The sequence below is a fragment of the Pyxicephalus adspersus genome, chromosome 12 (assembly GCF_032062135.1).
Source record: "Pyxicephalus adspersus chromosome 12, UCB_Pads_2.0, whole genome shotgun sequence".
Taxonomy (NCBI): domain Eukaryota; kingdom Metazoa; phylum Chordata; class Amphibia; order Anura; family Pyxicephalidae; genus Pyxicephalus; species Pyxicephalus adspersus.
The window spans coordinates 35,817,094-35,840,579 of NC_092869.1; the positions used below are offsets into that span (position 1 = coordinate 35,817,094).

The following is a 23,486-nucleotide window of genomic DNA, read 5'->3' on the forward strand; positions in this document are numbered from 1 at the left end:
TTCTTTGGTAGGAGCGTCGAGTACAGAATCTCTTCCCTATGAAATTGCTGCTGTACAAGCCCTGTTAAACAATAACCTAAATAAAAATAACCTAGTTGGGCGTGTCAAGTAAAGAGATTCTAAACACACACATACATACATATATATATATATATATATATATATATATATATATATATATATATATAATTTTTTTATTTTTTTTTTATGAATGTTATTACCTAGCACCTGTTAAGGCTGGGCAGGAGGCAGCAGAGGACTGCTGCTCTCTAAATGATATCTGTGATCTCTCAGCTGCAGTCTGGAATGCCTTCTTCACATTACTCATTTTTTTTTAAAGATAACTTTGGCTGTTAAGACGTCTCATTTCACTGGTTACCAGCCCAGGCTTTGCTGTGGAAGAGCAATTTGAGCTTTCCTTTTGTGAAGCAACTGTTTTTCACAACTGCTCCAAGAAACATTGACAAGCTCCGTTGATAAACTCAAAGATTGAATAGCCTAACAACAGATCAGTGGGGGTTATATGTGCAAATCAATTTAAGGTTATCAATATGGTGGATAACATGCATAAGTTTTGTAATATACAATATGTTTCTGAAACTCTTCCTTGTTGAAGAAAAGAAGACTTAGTCCTAATGCACTGGACGATTTAACCTATCAACACTGCCCACCATATGCATATGTAAAATAGATGGGTGTTCAAACTGTTTTTTTTAAATTAGTGGCCCGGACTGTAGTTTTCCAGAACTACAACCTTGGACTTAAATCTGATTTGGTCAGGCATTTTGCTCTTATGAAGATGAATACAGTTATTCCCCTTAGCAGGAGATACCTAATAAATGCCTAATCTTTTATTCATGTGACTAGCACTGGAACAAACCATTTTTACCTATAATATAAAAGCATTTCAGCCCTTCTATAATGAATTATTTATTTTCATTCCAGGACAAACTAACTTTGTAACTTTAAACAAACAAATCAGTAGAGATGAACACACACATGGCAATCCAACTGTAGCAGCTCTTTAAAGTCTAACAAAAAAAGTGTGGGGAAATGCCTACCTGACTTCCCATCTTATAGCTCCTCCACATTCTTGTGGGAATGTTAAGGAATATTAGACTAGATCCATTAAATTGTAAAATGTATTATGCAGCCACTAATTAACTATGTATTATTAGTATTAAAATAAATCAGTCAAGAGTATATTCAACATATAGTTTTTGTTAAATATATAAAAAGTATATTCAACGGGCAGCACAGTGGCTCAGAGATTAGCACTATGGCCTTTGCAGGTCCCAGGTTCGAATCTTGGCCAGGATACTATCTGCTTGGAGTTTGCAGGTTCTCCCCATGTTTGCGTGGGTTTCCTCTGGCTACTCCGGTTTCGTCACACATCCCAAAAACATGCAGTTAGGGTAATTGCCCCCCGCCCCCCAAAATTGACCTTATACTGTATTAAAGACCCATGACTATGGTAGGAACATTAGATTGTGAGCCCCTTTGAGGGACAGCTAGTGACATGACTATGGACTTTGTACAGCACTGCGTAATATGATGGCGTAATATGATGGCACTATATCAATACTGTATAATAATAATAATAATACCATCCTTCTCAATGCCTAAATAATCTACTACAAAGGTTCAGAAATGAAGAGTCTACTAATTAGCAACATTGTAATTATTTTGCCCTCGGTCCCCTCCATAAACGATCGATAGAAGCCAGGAGGGAGTGCGCTTTCTGTACAATTAACTATCTCACGGGCACAATGAACAGATAACACAAATTGATTTCCTGAAAATAACTGCTGTGAGCTGGCCTAGATAAAAACCTATAGTTCAATGGTGGTCACAACATTTAAGCTTTGAAAGAGCTGTACAAAGAAAGGAGTGTTGTTCAAGTGCAGACAATGTCCTACAATTAGTGTTCAAAACAAGCACAACTTTAAAACAAGCTATTAAGAACTTGTTTGTGGACAGGGAGTGAGGATGAAATGTGTAATTATTACATTTTACTCTTTATTGGCCTCTGCAAATAGGATTAAAACACAGATAAAACAATCAAATAAATCACATAAATATTGAATATATAAATTGGGGACAGAAATAAGTAACTTTCAGATAAAGATGCTGATACTACCTCTAAAGAGGATTACCAGATATCATACAGGGTTGTTGTTAAAATTGCTACAGAACAAGTTGGCAACCTAATAGGTGGGGGTGTCTAAAAATGAGTGAGAACCCAGCAATTTTTTTTCTGTCTTTAATAAAAGAGAACTGTGATTTGTTAATCCTACAAAGGGACAGAGATTGGGGAAGCGACAATCTGTCAGGTCTATATTTGCATTCAGCAGGACATTTATCAATTCTGGTACACAAACATTCTAAACCAGTGGAAGATATCATAAATTCCTTTTCAAAATGTTTTAAAGTTGCACATTAGGACAAATTAGCACCAGATCCTGACCACTTCTTAATAACGCATCTGTTTAATGTGAAAAATCATTCTCATATTCACTAATAAATCTGTCTCTGACTTTACAAATTTGCCACAGGAGACTTCACAGAAATGTATTGGTTGCAAAAGACCTTTAGCAGAGACTTTGCTCAGTGAGAGGAAGTCTGATCTGTGTCACAAATGTGTTGGATTGACGTTCCCTTCTGTGTTTTTTGCCCCACTGAAAAAAGCTATATTAAACCTCTTCTGGTGCACAGGAAGCAATGTGAAAACTTCTTACTGTGGTCACTAGTCACAGTTGTATTTTCATGTTTGCTTTTTCAGACAGAAATCTATGATAAATATACTAACATACTAACAGCCCCAACAAACCCAGCTTCCTTATTGTCCACCACCACCATATTCTTTCTTCTTTCCTACACTTCCACTGATGACACTGCAACTCTGTGCGTTTGAAAATTCATATTCCAGGTCATTTGCATTTGTGAAATAACCTCCTGATAACCCAGTGCATTGTCTGACACTAAAGTAAAGCCCGATCAGTTATATACAATGTGCTGAATCCCACAGCCTCCTTGAACATGCAACATTGGCATCCTAGGGATCACTTCTGAATTTCTATCACCAAAGTACAGGAATTCTAAACACAATTCTAATTCACTAATTCTACATAAAAACATATAATCAGCAGTTTTATCCTGCAGACGTTTGCAGTATGAAATATTGTGCATCATTTCATTCATTATACTTTAAACTGGGGCTTTAGGACATTTACATGTATATTTGAAACGACTGATATAATTTCATGTATTTCTTTGATAACACTACTTTTGATTTTTTTGTCTATACTTTTATATTTTTTTGTGGTTGTGATTAGTTTAGTTACCTACTATAATAAACAATTTTAAACATTACAAAAAGATGTAGGATACTCTAAATGAGTTCTTCAGTAGTGTAAATTTTCAAATGTTAAAAAAAATGTTGGGAAATAAATTCAGGGGGGGGGCAAATGGTAGACGCATCACATTTTGACTGCTAACAGGGCTTATTTAGACATAGTTTTGCCCCGGGCTATCCTTTTGACAAGCTCCGTCTTTCATGAATAGGGAGCGTTATTGACAAGCTCCATCTTTCATGAACAGGGAGTTACATTTTGGCCTTTTCACTGCCTTTATTTACTGTTAAGAGTGAATTTTGGGAGGCTCCATGTTATCTACTTTCCATACAGATATATTTTTTTTATCTGTAAAGACCACCAAACAAAAGGTGAGATGCTTTTTATGTTTTTCTGATAGCCTCCCAGCATTCCCCAAACCCCAGTCATCCAATAAAACTCTTGCTGAATTTAGCAAAAAATGTTAACATTTGGACAAAAAAGGTAACATTAGCGAAAAAAGTGATTACACAGGCGACAATGGCCATTACAGTAAAAATTACCCTTTTTGTTAATGCCTAAAATGTTTTACTTTAACAGAAATATTTTTATTTTTGAAAGATGATAGACCCCATTGAAAACACTACAATTTATAACATATTAGCAGTTTTCCAATAAAGCCAAAAAATGAAACTGGCACAGCACTGACAGCAAAATAAATTAAAAAGAAAGTGTTCAAAGCTTTCTCGGACACTTTCTGATCAACGCACTTGAAAGGGAAGAAAAAAACCAATGGAATCAGACAGGGCAAAGGCTACATCGGAACATTACTTTCTGTTTATTAAAAGTCAAATAGCAGCTCACAGCTTCCTGTAGCAGAGTAAAAAAATTGTACAAAGCTGTAGGAAAGAAATATATTGTAGTGTGTCTGTACTCCTAATTATATGCTCGCCCTCCCCACTCCCTGTGTATTTCAACCTCTCATCTAAATGGATTACAAAATGTGCAGGTCGCGCCTGTGTCAGCAGCACACAAAGTATTTTCTCACTGAATAATGTCTTTGTTAGTTCGCCACAAAAGCCATTTACGCAGCACGGATAATTCCAGAAAACCATTCCCATTTCGGAACATATAGTTTCATGTAACTTTATATTGACAAGGACAATGTGACAACTCAAATACATAGAGATAACCTTCCCTTCTTCATTTTAAATAAATACTTTTTATTATATAGCTAGGAAAGTAAAATTGCAATGTTTTGTATATAATTTATACCTATTAAAGTGTGGTTGTATGATAATTAAAATGCAGTTGAAAAGCCTGTAAATGCTGTAAAGGGAAGCAGCAGGGAACTCTAAACTGTTTGTGATCCTATAGGGAACAATTTGCATTTAGAAATATAGATTATAATTGAGCATTATCCTTAAAATATACATACTACATTGAAATGTAGCAATGTCCTTCTTGTGCTTTTAGTCCAGTAGCAGTAATACTGCAGGTTGAGATAATCTGAGGTACTGTGACCCTTAGTCTCACCAGATTTGCACTGATATTTGGCAATGTCACCACTGTCCTACCTCTTTACTGGAGGGGAAATTGTACCTAAAACTGTGTATTCCCAGAATCTCCCTGCTTCTGCCTCATTCATCCCTTGGATCTCTGTTTTATTCACATCTTCTTCTGCTTCTTGATCATTGCTCAAAAATTAGCAGGGAGAAGCTCTCTCAGGAAGAATGAAAGTACAAGTCAAGGTGGCTGCCTCCACACAAGGTGCAAAACAAAGCTTGGTAGGTCAGAAATGTGGAAAAGATCAGTAGAAGGAACTCACAGTCTACATACAATACTGGAAACTAGCCTTTGCTTGAATTCCTGCAGCGCAGAAATTAGGCACCAGGCTCTGTTACACTGCATCATGCTAATGATAGGACAGGTCATGCTAAGAGCTAAACGCTGGAGAGTGAGCAGTAGGGGAAGCCTAAAGAAGCAGAAAGGATAGACAGGAATTCAGAAAGTATGATTCTGTTCATACCTGGACTGGTGACCAAGCAGGTAATACAGGAAGTAGCAATGGTAAACAATGGAGTTATCTTTCTGATCATAAAGTGAGACCAAAATTGCAAATATTATAGGGAAAGCTAAACTTCAACCAAAAAAGTTAAATACAGTCAAAATATATACATATTTGAACTGTTTTATTGGACATAAAAACATGCAAGTAAGGCCCACCAGTATAGTAATGTGGATAACCTTGCCAGGTATGATACCTCACTTGGCACCACTACAGTTAGGCAAAACACCTTAATCAACAATGTCGATTAAGTCATTTACATTTTCACATGAAATCTCTATTGGCAAGTGGCTCACAGCACTACGCAAGGCAGCTGAGTCTGACCGGCTTACTCTTTAGCTTGAATGTTCATTTGAAGCATGGATTACGTGAAATTCATATAACGACCATCTCTTTACTTATATTTGCTTATTTAAACTTGAATTTTAGGATTACTGTACGGTATTTATCCGTTTGGTCTTCATCTTTTTGGCACATTACCAATTAAAAGTTTGATTGCTGCATAAAACGTATATAAAAAATTTAAAGGTTTAAGAATGGCATTAGAAACTTACCTTGCTTATTCCAGGAACTAAAATGTTGTATAACAACTTCTTCCAGTTTCTTTAGCTTTGGATGGCTGTATATAAATGGTTTTTCAACATCAGAGCCTTAAAGAAAAAATAAAATTCAAAACCAAGAACATTAAAACTTCTACTACTTCTAAGATAGAAATCAGAAGAATCATCTGTATAGGAATGAACAATTTTAACACAGTTTTAACGCCTGTGAAAATACCATTGTTCCAAGTATTGAGAACATCCAAATTCTGATAGAATATGCATGCATTACATTGGGGTAAATTTTAGCATAAAAAAATGACTGTCACGGAATGAAGAGTATTATAAAATATAGCTTTCCTGTGGAATTAAAGGTGTAGCAGAGATGACATCAGCCTTCCAAAATGCAAGTGTTAGTGACCCATTGACATTTATCTCTATGGATATAACAATATACTAATTATATTGGCAACTATGGAATAATCAGTTACCACCATTTGTGAGTCAAAAGATGAACTGTTCCGCTGGTAGCTATAACTTCCCGCTATTCTCCTGAATATAGTTTCCTATTGTAACTTCCACACTTGTCACTACCATAGTCTTCGAACTCTTCTCTTGCAGATAATGCTTGCCGTCAATTCTTTCACATAACTACATTCAAGCATAACATACACTTCAATAGAAGAAATACCTAAACACATTTTCAAATGAAAATCTTGTTTATCTTGTTCCTTATACAATTACTCTTGATCTGATTTTGTAATGTAGCAGAGGAGATGGTTATACATAAGCAGTCTGTGGAGTGAGAGTGCCTCTGACCATATTTAGGTACAGAGTCATAATTGCAGGTACCCCACCAAAGGGATCAAGTTCCAATACACAATTTGAATTTTTTTTGTATATCTCTTCTAAGTGATAATTCTTATCTATATATATTGTGTACCCTCAATAAACTACTGGACTTTATGTGAAGTAACAAAAACAATGTTTCCTCCCATTGTTTATTGGGAAAGACAGACAGTAGGGACTAGGCAAAATTTGGTGTACAGATCACTGTGTTTCTATACTGTAGATGTGAGAGGTTATATGGTTATACAACAGTTTTTTCATGGTTGTGCCCCAAGAAGAGAGCTCCTGCAGAGTCCTGAAGTGTTAGCTGATGGCACATCAAAAGTTTTCAGCCTGCCACTCTTGTGTGCAAAGATTTTCTTGATGGCATACCAAACCACTAAGAGTGGGAAAACCCTCTCTAAACAGATGACTGTATATTTCAGAGATTTGCCTCTTCAACACTGAAGAGAGCTGGTTTGTGACTCACCAGTGGAAGGAGAGAACATGGATTCCAGTTGCTGGTAAAGACTCATAAAGTCAGCATTTCGACCAAGGTCATTTCGTGCTCGAGTCATACCTAAGAAAGAAAAAAAAATATAAAAAAGGAATATAAAAAAAAAAAAAAAAAATTTATACTTGCACATAGTCACAATATATATAGGTGCGTGTGTGTCTGCTATATATATGTTTTGTAAATCCACCTTACACAAGGTTAGTTGCTCACTTTTTAAATCCAGTGCTGGGGGTTTGGCGGTAGCCCATAACGTTACTTGTATAGACCTTATGTATACATGCATATTGTCACATTGCCAGACTGGCCTGCGGATTTGTATTGACCCAGCAAACGACGACTCCTGCGCTTGTTTTTTTTTTATGTGCAGTTTAGTTCTTTTTTACCTTTTTACCCTCAACTCTAACATTAGCTTTGGGGCAGTAACCCAATAAACATTGAGGCTGGAAGACCAGCAACTAACATCTTCAGAAGTCTACCAAGAAAGGTAGCACATATAGCTATCTTATTAATAGATTATTTTAGGTTTAAACACATGTCCAAATAACTAAGACAGGAATAAAAAAAAAAAAAAAAAAACATTAAAATACTTTATAATTCGTCTGAATAAATTAGGACTCTTTTTGTGCTCCAGTCTTTATCAAGTTTGATGTTAGAAAAACTCATTTAGACTAGAACTGTACATCTGGATTTACCATCTTATTCAAACAATGCTAAGAATAAAATGAAAATGTGGCACTGTTGTAGCGAGCCTGTAAACGCAGTGACTTCTGCCAGTTACTTTTTGAAACAACCATTTTTTTAAAAAACACCACTTCTTGGCAAATATGGTTCTAGTATGAATTACACAACAGCATTAAAATGACTTACCTTTGGACCCATCCATTATTGATTGCAGATAGTAAAATAAAGAACGTGTTCCCATCTGTAACAGAAGCTCATAGCCATGATATAAGCTTATACAGAGAGCAAAATCTCCTTCCACAACTCCCATTTGTGCCCCCTGCATAAGACAAAATACTAAAATGTTATTGTCTCCCTATAAAAAATACCTTTACAACCTGAGAGTTTAAAACAAATATTATAAAAACTGCAATAAATACCAGGTCTCTATTTACAATACAAGGAATGATTAGGCTGGGGATGGGTAAATCTGCCACTTGGTCTAGTCCTAACAAGGAGCTATGTTGTGCTGGTAGCATTAAGTGGCAATATTTTACCATTTAAAAATCTAATAGAGCAATATAAACAATCAGAGACACTGAGAGAAATCTATGTAGCTATCTGCTTTCCTTTCGAGCCTGCAATTATAATATGTGGTAGAGGAAAGACTTTCTGCACTGATTTCCTTTGGTGATCTAAGATATCATGTGACCAAATGCCAAGTTGCAACGGAAGACATGAAAAAAGTGATGTCACGATAACCATGTCTTTTAAGAGCACCTTTCATAACCCCCAACAATCACTGCAGAAACATGGCATATTCTTAAGCCCATACAGATATGTTCCTTACACAAAAGGGCCACCTGTCCTCTCGTGGGTACATCCCCATTCCTATTACCAGATGAAGCTACAGCTACAATATTATTTTAATTGTAAGCATAGCTTTTTGGAAAATATTAAACAGAATGCATCATGTTTCCTTCTACCGTTCTATAAACACATATTACTATACATGCCAAATGGCATTTAAAAAGCTTTCACTGTAATAAGAATATGAAATGAACGAACATTCTATCAATCCCTCCTGATCTTAAAGAACTAAAGCTTGCTAAAGAATCTTTAGCATTTTATGCACCTCTAAGAGCTTTAGACCTGTCACTACTCTTCAAGAAAGCAATGATGAGAGGTTTGGTTATGTATAGGCAGGGCTTTTTCACAGATTTATTACAGTGACTAACTGATTCTTGACATTAAAAACGTATAATCCTGATTACTGAGTTGCAATGCTGCTTTCAGTATAGTACTTTAACCCAAAACAAAAGCACATCAGCAATAGCAAGAACTGGTAATTTGCTTTGTTGTTTAAGGCTAGTGGAAAATGCAGTGAAGTTGAGTGCAGAAAGAGAAAAATCAGAGGATCAGCATGATAGTCAAGAAACCAACATTCTTTAAATGCCAACCTGTAACAGTAGTCCCAGTATGCCTCTCCAAGCTGTTTTCTGTAAACAATAACCCCTAGAGCTTGTCCGAAAAGTTTTTGCATTGGTTTTCATGGCATTAACTTGACATCAGTTTTTAAATGCTTTGAAATACTAGACAGGTATTTCTGATCTGCAGTTCACCTTTCTCCTACCTGCATTTAACTCGCTTCAAGCAGATTTTACATCTTCCTTCCATATCCTTAACATTAATCTAGACCGGCTTTACTTCGGTTAGGATCCATAGAGGGTTGCAGTTCCAGAACCATCCTTGTTTGTCTAATTGCATAACAAGTGGCAAGTCTGATTGATATAACTATGACAGATAGCACACACATATACTATGGGGAACTAAGAGCGTGTGCAAGGGAGATGATGGGAGGAAATATACAAAATATAAGAGCCTGATGTCAAGTCCTACACAGATATCTATACAATTGATTTATTTAGATCACACAGCTTCATAAATGTTTTTCCTTTATATCTTCCTGGCATTTCAAATCCATTCTTTGTTTTGAATTTTAGTTAGGGTCCTATTAATTTTACATTAGCCATTATTACGTGTATTTGTTTAGCTCTGCAAACAATTCGGTAATATTTCCTAATTGTTACCCAGAGTACAAACAATTTTACTATTTGAATTCTAAAAAATAAGAAGAATCTCTGATCCAAACTGAACTTTGCACTGTGCTCAAGTCCGCTTACCTTCCTTTCATCGGACCTGAGGGCAAACAGCTGCAAACAACTAAAGGAGCCCTTTTAAAGATAACGTTGGTGGTTTGTCTCTACATTACAAATCAAGCAGACTTACCACAATATTGGAGGGTGGGTTCTTTCGGAACTGATCTCGAAACAGGATGATCTGATATTTTGTTAGGCTGGGGATCTCTCTTCGTGACAACACATTGTTCTGTATCAGTCGGCCTGCAAAAGTCTCAAGAACCTGTTGGTAAAATGAGGAAAACCTTAATAAAAATTGGAAGAAAACAAAAATATTGTAGTGTTTGAGCTGTGTTCTGAATAGTCACATTTAATTAAATACTACCCAAATACATGTTCACTTAATCCAAGTGAAGATCTCATTTAGATAGCAAAAGTTTAGCTATAAGAGGAGTTCAATTGACATCAGAAAACCCCAGCAAAATGTATATACATTCATAAATAACCTGGTTCAGTGACAGTTTTACCATCACAGTTGCTAACAAAAGAAGCTTGGAAATATGTTAAAACTCTACAATGATTCGCTGTGTGTTTCATGAAGCATATGATGGCTTTGTTCCAGCTTTCCTGGGAGCCAAACAGTTACATTTAATTTAATTTGTGTCAAAGAGGAGGAAAAAAAATCTGTTATTACGATAAAAGCATTGATGATTAACATCAGAATCAGTACAGTTTGCGCTCTTTACTATACATAATGTGATGTTCCGCCATGAACACAGCAAATAGGCTATTATGTGCCAAAAACTAGGTTAGGTCTCTTGAACACTGCATTAACACATTATATATGTAATACAGTAGATTATTGTAGGTGATGTTGGCTGCTAAAAATGTTGGACGACATGAAAAAATAAGGAAAAAAGCCACATTAAACTCATATGGTCCTGTAAATCTTTACTCTGAAGGTAGCTAAAGGCTAGCTTCTAAACCATCATGTTTAACTTCTTTTAAAGCTACCCTACTGGACATCTGCAATCAATTACCCCATTACATACATTTTTCCTTCAATCTTTGAGCAAGTCCAGTAACGTTGTAGGTCCATCATCTACTTTCCTAGGAGGTGGCAAGTGGTCCTTCATTTGCAATTGTGTAGGTTCTTTAAATAATATATAAGCCCTACTCTGGGCTAGTATTGTTCTCCCCAGGCCCTTTTAGCTGGGCACCCTACCTGGCGCTTTTCAGTCACCACCCGGGTGGTTACTGATGAGTTCGATCACAATAAAGGGACTGCCACCAACCTACAATTTCTTCCCACCCGGCTTAAAACATTTCCGGCTTCAGCACTGTATTGTAAAACCAGGCCAGTCCAAGTACTGCCTCAGCTCACAGGAAACAAGTTTGAGGACATCATTTCAGCAGAATGAGGACCAGAACTGGATGTCTGAAAAGTTAAGTCTTCATGAGACAACAATAAAGGAGGTAATTCAGAGAGAATTGCTTTTATTTAAAATGTTGGGCAATTTGGCTGGGTCTACACCAGGGGTCCCCAACCCCCGATCCACTAGTAAGCCGTGGCTCTAGCCGGTGCACCCCCAAGTGAGGTCAGGAGAAGGACCCCAAAGGAACCACTCTAGGCTCATCGGGCAGAGCTGCAGACCTTGTCTCCAGTATGCATCCCAGGCTCAGAGCGGTGGGCGGGTTGTGTACATAACCCGCCCGACAGTGTCAAGTACAAGGTTTCCAAATAATTTCGTTTCAATCGTTTTTATTAAGTTTCTACATAGTATTACACGCAATAGATACATGTACAAAAAATATCTGTTTTGTACATATAAAAACTCATTTTAAAAAAAAAAGGGAATATCCATGTATGTACATATGAACAGAATAACACAAACATTTTTCAAACAAGTATTTTTGCAATATGGGACATGTGAAAACTATAGAAGGGGAATGGAAGGGGTATGAGACAAACATAGGGGAATACAAGGAAAGAAAAGTAATGCCAAAGAATTAGGTGCAGAACAGAACAAATATTGAACAGTAATTTTAACATTACTGTCAAAGGATTAAGTAAATAATAACCTGTGATAACCATACATTTCTGTACCCTTGAAACATGAAAAGTGTACAAGTGTATCATGTGTAGCCCATGGTTTGAAGGCGGGTAGGTGCATGATTAAGTAGGGGGGGATGCTGTTCAGACATCTACTCGTACAGCAGCCGAATTACAGAAGATGCATAGGGTCAGATCTGCTCCACTCAACACCAAACCACCACACTGTTATTCTCATGAACATAGTGTCTTGAATACAGGGGAGTCCTTAAATCCATCCCAGGCAGACCAAGTCAACCTGTACTGTTCCGTCATGTCCTCATCCTCTGCGACAAGCGATTCCAAACGCTTTTTTTTTCTAGTTCTACAAGCCAATCTCTCATGGAAGGTACTTTGGTTTGTTTCCACATTCTAGGGATTACGGTCCTAGCCGCCATAAGAAAATGTTGAAGAACATCCATTAGTGGCCTTTATAGACCCAGGAACCATGGATAGCAAAGTAACTTTAGGTGTGTTCCGTAAATCTGAGCCTGTCACTCTGTTGTAGAGTTATTATCCCACAAACTTTGGATTTCCGAGCATTCCCACCAAATGTGTAAAATAATACCCCATTGAGTGTGGCAGCCAACAGTTGTCAAAAATGGATGAGGACATACGGTGGATATCCGCTGGACATAAATACCACCTAAAGATATTTTTAAAATTAGTCTCCTGGGCCTTGCATGGGAGAGCCATTATAAATTCTTTTTCTGACTTAAGGGGGGAAATGGGTGTTCCTATTTCGGTTTCCCAGTACTTTGTGTATGTGGGAACATTATTAGAAGAGTCACGAACCAAAACATCTTATATCTGGGAGATAACATGTATTGGTCTATCCGTAGAATTCAGCAATGCCTTGAAGGCTGTATGGCTCCTATGTACAGCCTGGACGTTGAGGTGAGTTACTACAAAGGATGATAACTAGTTATAACATACCCAAGATTTTGGTTGCCACTGCGTCTTGGTGTCAATGGATGATAAAGGAGGTAATCTCCCATTCTGTAGTACACTATAGGCGTGTCTATTTTCCTGGGCTGACCAAGATAGGAAATTGGTAGGGCCCATCACAGGGGGGAATGCCCGGTTGTTGAATATGGGAGTCATGGGTCAAAATTTGGTTGACTCATGTCTAGCTCTGGTGGGAATATCCCAAACTTTCAATAAATCTAAGGTTATGTGAGGTAGTGGGTGCTGACGACGGAGGAAAGATCTATCTACATATGGTAAAGAACGAAGGAGAGAAAATTTTCCAATGTGACCCAGCTTTTCCTATCACCGCAGTGGAACCAGTCCATTATGCGATTTAGTACTGCTACCTTGTAATACGACCCGATATCCGGGACTCCCGCACCCCCCATGGATTTATGTCTAGTGAGATAGTGTAGAGCTATTCTGGGATGTTTCATTTTTCACAGGAAATCTCTGCATAATTGTTGCATTCTACGGAGAAACAGTGGTGGTAAATATATCGGGACCGTCTGAAAAACGTATAGCAGTCTGGGCAGAATGTCAATTTTAGGACTGTTTATTCTAGCAAACCAAGAAAGAGATAATGTATCATATCTTCCGCCCGTAACTTACTCAAAAGAGGTTCGAAATTATAATGGAACAATTTGGCAGGGTCTGCTGAAATTAAAATCCCAAGATATTTATTCGCTTCATTACATTGTGCTCTTTAATAAATTGGAATGAAGTTTGTGGGAGTGTGACATTAAGTATTTCAAATTTATTGAAATTCACTTTAAAATTGCTTCCTCCCCCAAGTTTTTCAAACTCTCACAGAATTGACGCAATAGCTTTCAGAGGTGATGTAATATACATTAGCAGATCGTCAGCAAATAGGGACATCTTATACTGATGTTTTCCAATCTGTATTACGTGAATATCCGTGTTTTTCCGTAGGGCCACAGCCAGGTGTTCCATTACAATGGCATATAATACAGGAGACAGTGGACACCTCTGTCTAGTGCCATTAAGGAGGGGAAAAGGTTCCGACAGGGATCCATTGACCCGCACACGAGCCTTGGGTGCTGAGTATAAAGCAGAAATTCTAGCTATCATAAGTGGGCCCAGTCCTATTTGGCTCAACACCAGATACATAAAGTCCCAATTCACCCTGTCAAAAGCCTTTTCCGCAACCACTGACAGCAAACATAAGGGAATCCGCAATGAGTAATTAATAGTGTTTTAATAGTATTGTCTCTCGCCTCTCTTCCATTTATGAGGTTTCCAAATAATTTCTTTAGTTATTGGGACACATGAATTACACAGGATCTGTGGCTGGATAGACAAAAGGAATCCAATCAATCTTACAATGCCTTTGATGTTGAGCACTGCTCAAGTTTCTAAGCTCTTAGGACCCAGTACACTAAAGCTGCGTACACACTTCCAATTTTTATCGTTGGAAATGAACGACGAACGATCGATTGGGCAAAAATCGTTCGTAAAAAAAAGTAACCAACGACGCCGGCGAACGAGAATAGTCGCTGGAAATGAACGACCGGACCGGCGGATCGCATTGGACGATGATCGTTTACCATCTATCGTGTGTACGGTCGTTCATTGATCGTCCATGGTCTGAGCATGCGCGGTGAACGAACGTTCGCTGACTTCCTGTGGTGCACGTCACTTCCTGTATCGTTCAAACGATCACATCTATTGTGTGTACAATATCTGCGAACGATCGTGTCGTTATCTGCATGTACAGGATCGGTGCTATACGATCGTTCGCAGATATCGTGCAGGATCGTTCGTCTACCAACGATAATTATTGGAAGTGTGTACGTAGCTTAATATTTTTGATTGTTGGGGAAATTTGTTACTATCAGGATCACCAGAGAGGGCAAAAACACAGCCCACACGTTTTTATTATATAAATTCCTCAATGATTGGAATGGAGAAGAAGCAACTTACTCAAAGGTCAGTTGTTTCTTCGCACTCTCTAACAATCCAGTCACTGCTGAGTTAGTTCCAGGGATTATATTGAGTCTAGACCGGTAATTGTCAACCAGGGTTTCATGGAACCCTAGGGTTCATCCAGAGGTTGTAGGGGTTTATTGTGACATTGCCAATTTGTACCTCTACCAATTATATTTTTGGCTATCTGTAAGGGTGACATTCTTCTCACTGACCACCTTACTAATATACTGTGAGCTGTGGATATAGCCATTTTAGCAGGGGGTAAATAGGTCTTAAAGGACAAACCTGTCAATTAAGTTGAGATAGATAAAAATCAAAAGTTCTTTATCTGTGCCACAGTCACCATCTGACAAGAAGATTATTGTTCTGGCACTCTAACAACTTAGTGCTCCTAACATATCAGCTAACTCATGGCCACCTAAATATTCCCCAAAATTCAGCTAGTCTAAAGTGATGGTGAGGGGATTTACCATGTGGTATTTTTTCACAGAGGAGAAAATACAAAGGTCATACTTGCTGAGAAGTTTTCCAATAGGATAATTTATCTCATATGATAAGCACCTCCAACAAGTAATGTTACAGACAGCTTGATTAGACAACGCAATGAACAAACACAGATTCATATGTAAATATCAACACAAGTCAGGGACCTACTGTCATAAGAAAAACTCAGACAAGGTAGGAGTCTGGAAAATGTGTAGAACGTAAAAACTTGCATGGCTGCAGTGTAATAAAGAATGCTTATGTGATGACTGCTCCATGGAATGATCACCATGTTAATTTTGAATTTGCATGGTTTCTCCTGAAACACATTCCCCATGTACCCTCAACATTAAAGCTAGACAAAGCAGTCTTACTGGCCAATAAGTTGTGTGGTCTCTATCTTTAGATCTAGTAGTTCTTCTAACATTTAAAGACAACATTGGCTTATTTTTAATTCACTGCTTGCATAAAAGAGGTTGACTTTTTTTTTCTTGAAAATCTGCAACACCAGCTTTTTATTGCGGATTAAGCTCTTCATAGGGAATTTCAGCTGCTTTCTTTATTTTCAGGATGAGTGACATCTAGAGTCCTCCAGCAACTACCCCAATGGCATTGCTGTCATAAATGCACTCCCTGAAGTCTAGTGGGTGATGCCAGGAAGACACAAGCAAGCATCGTGGGCCATTTAATGACAAATTTGTGGCAAATATGTCCAACAACTTAACATCTTTTAAAAAGAAACAAGCACTGCAACAGTCATGTGATTATAACTTCACAGTAATATTAGGAAAAGGGCAAATGCAAGGAATAGGAACCTGGTAACTAACCAGAGTTTTATAGTAAATTTTGCTGATGTATTTTGTCAGTTTGGTCAGTTTGTATAGCCCATATTTGTAATAGGCTTACTTTAACAGCGGCATAAAAATATGTAAAGAGATGGAGGCAGAAAACAAGAACACAATATGTATTTTTTTTTTTTTAACTGAATGGACTGCAGTTGCATTGTCTCACCTCTATGTCTAGAGTCCTATTTGGACCACACTAAGTTAATTTTAATGAGAAAAAAAAAATCCAAATCCTAACTTCTTAACGAGCAACTCAGTATTCCTACCCAGAGACAGAAGCCTGATGACCTCTTAATAAGTGCTCAAAGAACAGCATGTTCCTAGCAGAAAGATAGGTTATACAAAGAGATGGATTCAAAGCTTCTGTCTATTGCAATCAAAAGCAAGCGGGCAATGCATTAAGTTTAAGTTAGCTGGCAAACTGCCACCAGAGGCTCAGAATATGTATTATAGCTCAACAGGACATAAACAGACATAGAAGCTAAAAAAAAAATCGGGCAGAAATAATAAGGTGGAGAGCTAGCCCTGGGGATAATTAACATTTTAATTACAGCTAATAAAATTAAATTTCAAAAAAGTTTAAGCACATTTGAATTATATAATGAAAAAAGCATAATAATCATCTGTGTACACCAGATAACCGTGATATTTATAGTTTTATTTATTATGCTTTTTTCTTTATATAATTCAAATGTTCTTAATTGTTTATCGATTGATACATACTATACCTAAAATGTAATTTTTTTTACATAAAATTTGCCTGGCCTTCGATTGGATCAAATTATATGATCCTATATTGTATGTCTTTGTTACTTGTATTCTATGAGAACTTTATCACTGAATACAAAATCATCATTTGCCTAAAATAACGCAGCTGTCTTACATTTTTCTAATAGTTGCACCTTAATCTATTACTAGAATCCATGCAAGAGACAATTTATCAATATTAAGGTATTAAAAATTATACTTATATTTTAAGAGAAAACTGTTGACTAATTTATTGGCAAGAGTAATCAAATGATATCTGGACATTGCAAATGAGAATTTGATGTATATGAGGATATGTCCTTCTGTGGAAGCCTTTGGGTGAAACTCTTAAAGCACTAAAGCTGAAAAAAAGCACGAAATACATTTTTAAGAATTATTAGGACGCTTGTTTTTCATGAAACAGTTCATGATTAGTTGAAGTTCGTACAGCAGCTTTGTAATTTATGTAAATTCCTATTAGTTTTCATCATGCAAACCTGTTCAGTATTCCAGTTAATTCTCCAAATCAGTACTCATAAATCCCACAGCTCCAATTTTACCAAAGCCTGAACTAAAGTTTCAGCAATGCAGGTTAAAGGATTTCATTTTACAATAGTATTTCTTAAAGTGAGATTATATAGGCAGGATACAGTCATGCAATACTCCCCCAGCGGACGGGTAATACAATCTATCGGGGCCAGTAAACATAACCTAGTTACTTACATTTATTAATGAAAAGCTTGGTTATACAGTACACTGCTGCATAGCTATGCCTTGAAGTAACAGTAATTCAAGACCTCGGTAGGCATAGTAAAAAACAATTTCTATGAGTAATGGGGAACTGGACCAGAAAAAAAGGAGGTCAAAAGTACCAATTTAAAGTATACCCTACCTATTCCTTAGCCATATTGTACCAGTGAAGCATGAAAAAATGTATTAAAGTGGATGGAAATAACACACAGTAAGGTCTGTGACTAGATTTGAAAAAAGGGGAAATTATTTTATGTAATAATATTTTTATATAATATTAATGTGTTATATACATGTGTAACCAAAAGTTTGCCAATACTGGATAGAATAGGGAAGTTAAAATCTATGTACTTTTTTCCAGGTGTGCCAGCTAGTAGGATATGGACACACACACACACACACACACACACACTGCACATTCTTTGGAACATCATCCCTATCACCATAACAAGAATTTTTAATACTTGTACTTACCTACCACTAGCGCTTCCATCTCTCCTGGCCCTGGGGACCCCCAGAGCTGATCTGTACTATACAAGGCTCCGTACAGTTTATATATAGATCTAACTGTTGAAAAAAAAACTTGATCACTAATGAATTATTATCACCCTCCTCTCTCGGGATTTGGACCACACTAAGTTAATTTTAATGAGAAAAAAAAAATCCAAATCCTAACTTCTTAACGAGCAACTCAGTATTCCTACCCAGAGACAGAAGCCTGATGACCTCTTAATAAGTGCTCAAAGAACAGCATGTTCCTAGCAGAAAGATAGGTTATACAAAGAGATGGATTCAAAGCTTCTGTCTATTGCAATCAAAAGCAAGCGGGCAATGCATTAAGTTTAAGTTAGCTGGCAAACTGCCACCAGAGGCTCAGAATATGTATTATAGCTCAACAGGACATAAACAGACATAGAAGCTAAAAAAAAAAATCGGGCAGAAATAATAAGGTGGAGAGCTAGCCCTGGGGATAATTAACATTTTAATTACAGCTAATAAAATTAAATTTCAAAAAAGTTTAAGCACATTTGAATTATATAATGAAAAAAGCATAATAATCATCTGTGTACACCAGATAACCGTGATATTTATAGTTTTATTTATTATGCTTTTTTCTTTATATAATTCAAATGTTCTTAATTGTTTATCGATTGATACATACTATACCTAAAATGTAATTTTTTTTACATAAAATTTGCCTGGCCTTCGATTGGATCAAATTATATGATCCTATATTGTATGTCTTTGTTACTTGTATTCTATGAGAACTTTATCACTGAATACAAAATCATCATTTGCCTAAAATAACGCAGCTGTCTTACATTTTTCTAATAGTTGCACCTTAATCTATTACTAGAATCCATGCAAGAGACAATTTATCAATATTAAGGTATTAAAAATTATACTTATATTTTAAGAGAAAACTGTTGACTAATTTATTGGCAAGAGTAATCAAATGATATCTGGACATTGCAAATGAGAATTTGATGTATATGAGGATATGTCCTTCTGTGGAAGCCTTTGGGTGAAACTCTTAAAGCACTAAAGCTGAAAAAAAGCACGAAATACATTTTTAAGAATTATTAGGACGCTTGTTTTTCATGAAACAGTTCATGATTAGTTGAAGTTCGTACAGCAGCTTTGTAATTTATGTAAATTCCTATTAGTTTTCATCATGCAAACCTGTTCAGTATTCCAGTTAATTCTCCAAATCAGTACTCATAAATCCCACAGCTCCAATTTTACCAAAGCCTGAACTAAAGTTTCAGCAATGCAGGTTAAAGGATTTCATTTTACAATAGTATTTCTTAAAGTGAGATTATATAGGCAGGATACAGTCATGCAATACTCCCCCAGCGGACGGGTAATACAATCTATCGGGGCCAGTAAACATAACCTAGTTACTTACATTTACTAATGAAAAGCTGGGTTATACAGTACACTGCTGCATAGCTATGCCTTGAAGTAACAGTAATTCAAGACCTCGGTAGGCATAGTAAAAAACAATTTCTATGAGTAATGGGGAACTGGACCAGAAAAAAAGGAGGTCAAAAGTACCAATTTAAAGTATACCCTACCTATTCCTTAGCCATATTGTACCAGTGAAGCATGAAAAAATGTATTAAAGTGGATGGAAATAACACACAGTAAGGTCTGTGACTAGATTTGAAAAAAGGGGAAATTATTTTATGTAATAATATTTTTATATAATATTAATGTGTTATATACATGTGTAACCAAAAGTTTGCCAATACTGGATAGAATAGGGAAGTTAAAATCTATGTACTTTTTTCCAGGTGTGCCAGCTAGTAGGATATGGACACACACACACACACACACACACACACTGCACATTCTTTGGAACATCATCCCTATCACCATAACAAGAATTTTTAATACTTGTACTTACCTACCACTAGCGCTTCCATCTCTCCTGGCCCTGGGGACCCCCAGAGCTGATCTGTACTATACAAGGCTCCGTACAGTTTATATATAGATCTAACTGTTGAAAAAAAAACTTGATCACTAATGAATTATTATCACCCTCCTCTCTCGGGAGCAGTGGTCGAGAGTACACAAGACCTCATTAGGGAAGTGTGAATATCTTATTTTCCTGGTCATTTTTTGCACATATGCAGCTCAGCATTGGTTGCTTGAATACTCAGCACATCCCAGATACCCTTGCAGTTGCCCGGACTGAATAAACTTCTGCGCGCCTGCCTAAGTCTTCTCGGGCCGGCGACCCAAAATGGCTTAAGATAGCAAACAAGGAAGAGAAGGAGAAAGATGGTGATACTTGCGACGGAACAAGGATAATTTGGACCCTTAGTACATTTACTGTAAATTTTAAACCAGTGACACCAATTTTCTTTTTTGTGGAGATCTGTAAGGATGGCATTATTCCCACTAACCAGCAATGTAAGAGAATAATATACTGTGAGCTGTGGATATAGTAATTATAGCAGAGGATATCTAAGACCTAAGAGTTACTTCAAGGGTTGCCCCATCTTATACAAGAAAGAAGAGTTTATCTATACAATGCCCTTGTATTGTTTTCTGATGTGGCGTGGACCGGAAATGACACTGTGCAAATTTCATTAAAGAGTTTGTCTTCAAAATAATAATGAAATAAAAACACTGCAGCCAATAAGCACCGTCTCTCAACAAGAGCTTAAGCACTCCTTAAACTCTCTCTCTCGCTACCACTGTAGTCAATTAAGTGTCCCAGGGTAAACACAATTTCTGATCATTTGTGCCCTTTTATACTTTCATAACAGCGCCCTTTGGAGAAAAAGCACATTAAAAATGTTTTTATTCTGGGGCTGCAACCTCACTGCCAATGTGAATTCAGCCTAAGGCTTGCAAGCCTTCCTGGCTATGATATCTGCAAATTAGCTGCTGCAACTTTAGGAACATATCCGGTTATCCATTCACAAGCGTGTTGATAATTATGGTATTGTTTTACAACAGAATTTTTGCCAGCGGATCAAAACACTTCCTATGCCACTTACTTGCTTAAAGAAATAGTGTTCAGGACAATCTTTAAATAGCACCCCCAGGACACAGACCCAACACTGGAAATGTCATATTATATCCCATAATGGGTAGCCACTTTTAATTTAATCAAATCAAGAAAATGGAACAAAATCATTTATCTTAGGTTAATACACAACAACAATCTCCTCCACTTGTTAACAGGCAGTCAATGAGAGGCTTGTATCTGTAGGATTTTTTGTTACATGTTAAGTAGTAACAGGTATTCTTAAAGTGAACCTCCACTTATAGCAGTTTAATAGTTTACTAGAGTCTGGATTGCATAATCAAGATTTGTAGGAATTTATTACAACCATGACAAGGAAAATGGCATTGTCAGCTCTGCCGACATACCCCACAAGAAGTAAACTCCTGTGAAGTCTGGTGTATGGATAAGAGACAACAGAGTTGCTTCTGGAAGAAATATGGACAAATCTCTGGATTTGTACTGCTCTCTCTACTGGCTTAGAATAGTCGTACTGTATTCTCCTTCTAAGTTTATCTTTAGACCGGTAAAGTTTTTAAAACTAATATTCACAAATGTGATCAAACAGATTGTGGCAAGGTCAACCAGTTGTCAGGGCAGCAACTGTCCAAATGAGCTGACTTGTCATCTTGAATTGAAGAAAAAACAAGGCAAAAGTCATAAGGCAATTATACCAGAAGACTTTGGATTCCTGTATATACTGAAGAGTTTGGGTTTCATTAAATATAACCTACGGTATATAGGAAAATGAATACTATGATAAGTAGAATTTGTTCTAGTATAACCAACAAATGAAGGAGATTGCTGAAGTACATCAAATTTCTTCACATTCTTTTTAGAGTTTTGAAACCTCCAACCTTCCTAGCTTTGGACCAGAAGCTTATTTTAATGAGTGTGAAGTTTTTCGGTAAGCGGAGACACTGAACATTATGTTTGCCCATGATGGTTGTGCTGTAGCCCAAACTTTAGGAAGAAGTGTGGACGGATCACTGGAAGAAGTGTTCTGTGCAGGTGGGGTACTGCTCTCTCTACTGGCTTAGGTAAGCCAGTATTTCCTCCTCTTATGTTCAAGGACAATTATTATTATTATTAATATTATTTAAGTTTTCATCAAAAATAACCTATACAAAAAAATGAATACTAAGAAGGAGAGCTTTGGGGTGATTCGGTGAAGGAGATTCCAGAAAGTACAGCAAATGTACGTCAAACCTACAACTTTCCTAGCTTTGGGCTAGAACCTCCATCAAATAAGTGTGAAGTGTTTTTGGTCGGTGCAGACACTGTGTAACAACATGTTTACCCCGATTGCTGTGCTATGACCGAAAATAAGGGAATTAGCTAAAATCATCTGGATCATTTGCCAAGGGCAGCCCATCATGAGAAAAATAGCTGGGATGCCTCTGCACGAGTTTTAATTCACTACTATTTAAAGCTATAACCCTTGTTGGAACCCATGAAATGGTCCACAAAACAAAAGAACCTTTGTTTGCACAGGAATTTACTAAAGTACAATCATAATAAGTAGCCAATATTTGCAAGACCACAGCTCCTTATAGTAAACAAGAAAAAGTGTGAAAACACTTGGTTGTAAGGAAGTTATTTTGTAAATTAGGGCTGCTCCACAGCTGGAACACTCTTGTCCTGCTGCTGTGCTCGGCTGTATGCTCCTGTACCTTGATTGTTTGGCTCTGGACCTGTCCTCATGATGGGATTGCCCAACCATTAGGATTATCTATCAATCATTTGTTGGCAGGGAAAACAAGTTGCTTTAGGAAACTTCTGATTCCACCTATCCTATGAGCTTAATCCATAAAAAGTTCATAATCAGTTGACCTTTACCTCCGACGTTGGCACAACTCCTGATGAAAAGGTTTTTTTGAAATGCATTGAGGTGGCGCATAACGTGATATAAAAACAAAAAAACAAAAAAAAAAAAACAAAGATCGGTATGATGATAACCAGTTTTTTTTTTTTATCCTTTTTGACTTATGAAATGGCTGGATAATATACTATTTATATGCTTTTTAACAGTTCTAAATTTCTTGCGT

The 23,486-nt window shown here is 36.9% G+C and overlaps 1 protein-coding gene across 2 annotated transcripts in view; it reads right to left on the reverse strand.

Moving 5' to 3' along the window:
• The window catches only part of FANCM (FA complementation group M), an 87,462-nt gene that overhangs the window by 29,314 nt on the left and 34,662 nt on the right, over positions 1–23,486 (reverse strand). For both annotated transcript variants that reach the window (XM_072428053.1, XM_072428052.1), the window contains exons 5-8: positions 10,234–10,365; positions 8,152–8,284; positions 7,258–7,347; positions 5,955–6,050 (exon numbers count right to left, since the gene is read on the reverse strand). In XM_072428053.1, coding sequence (XP_072284154.1) covers positions 5,955–6,050; positions 7,258–7,347; positions 8,152–8,284; positions 10,234–10,365 — 451 coding nt within the window. The remainder of the gene's footprint in view (positions 1–5,954; positions 6,051–7,257; positions 7,348–8,151; positions 8,285–10,233; positions 10,366–23,486) is intronic.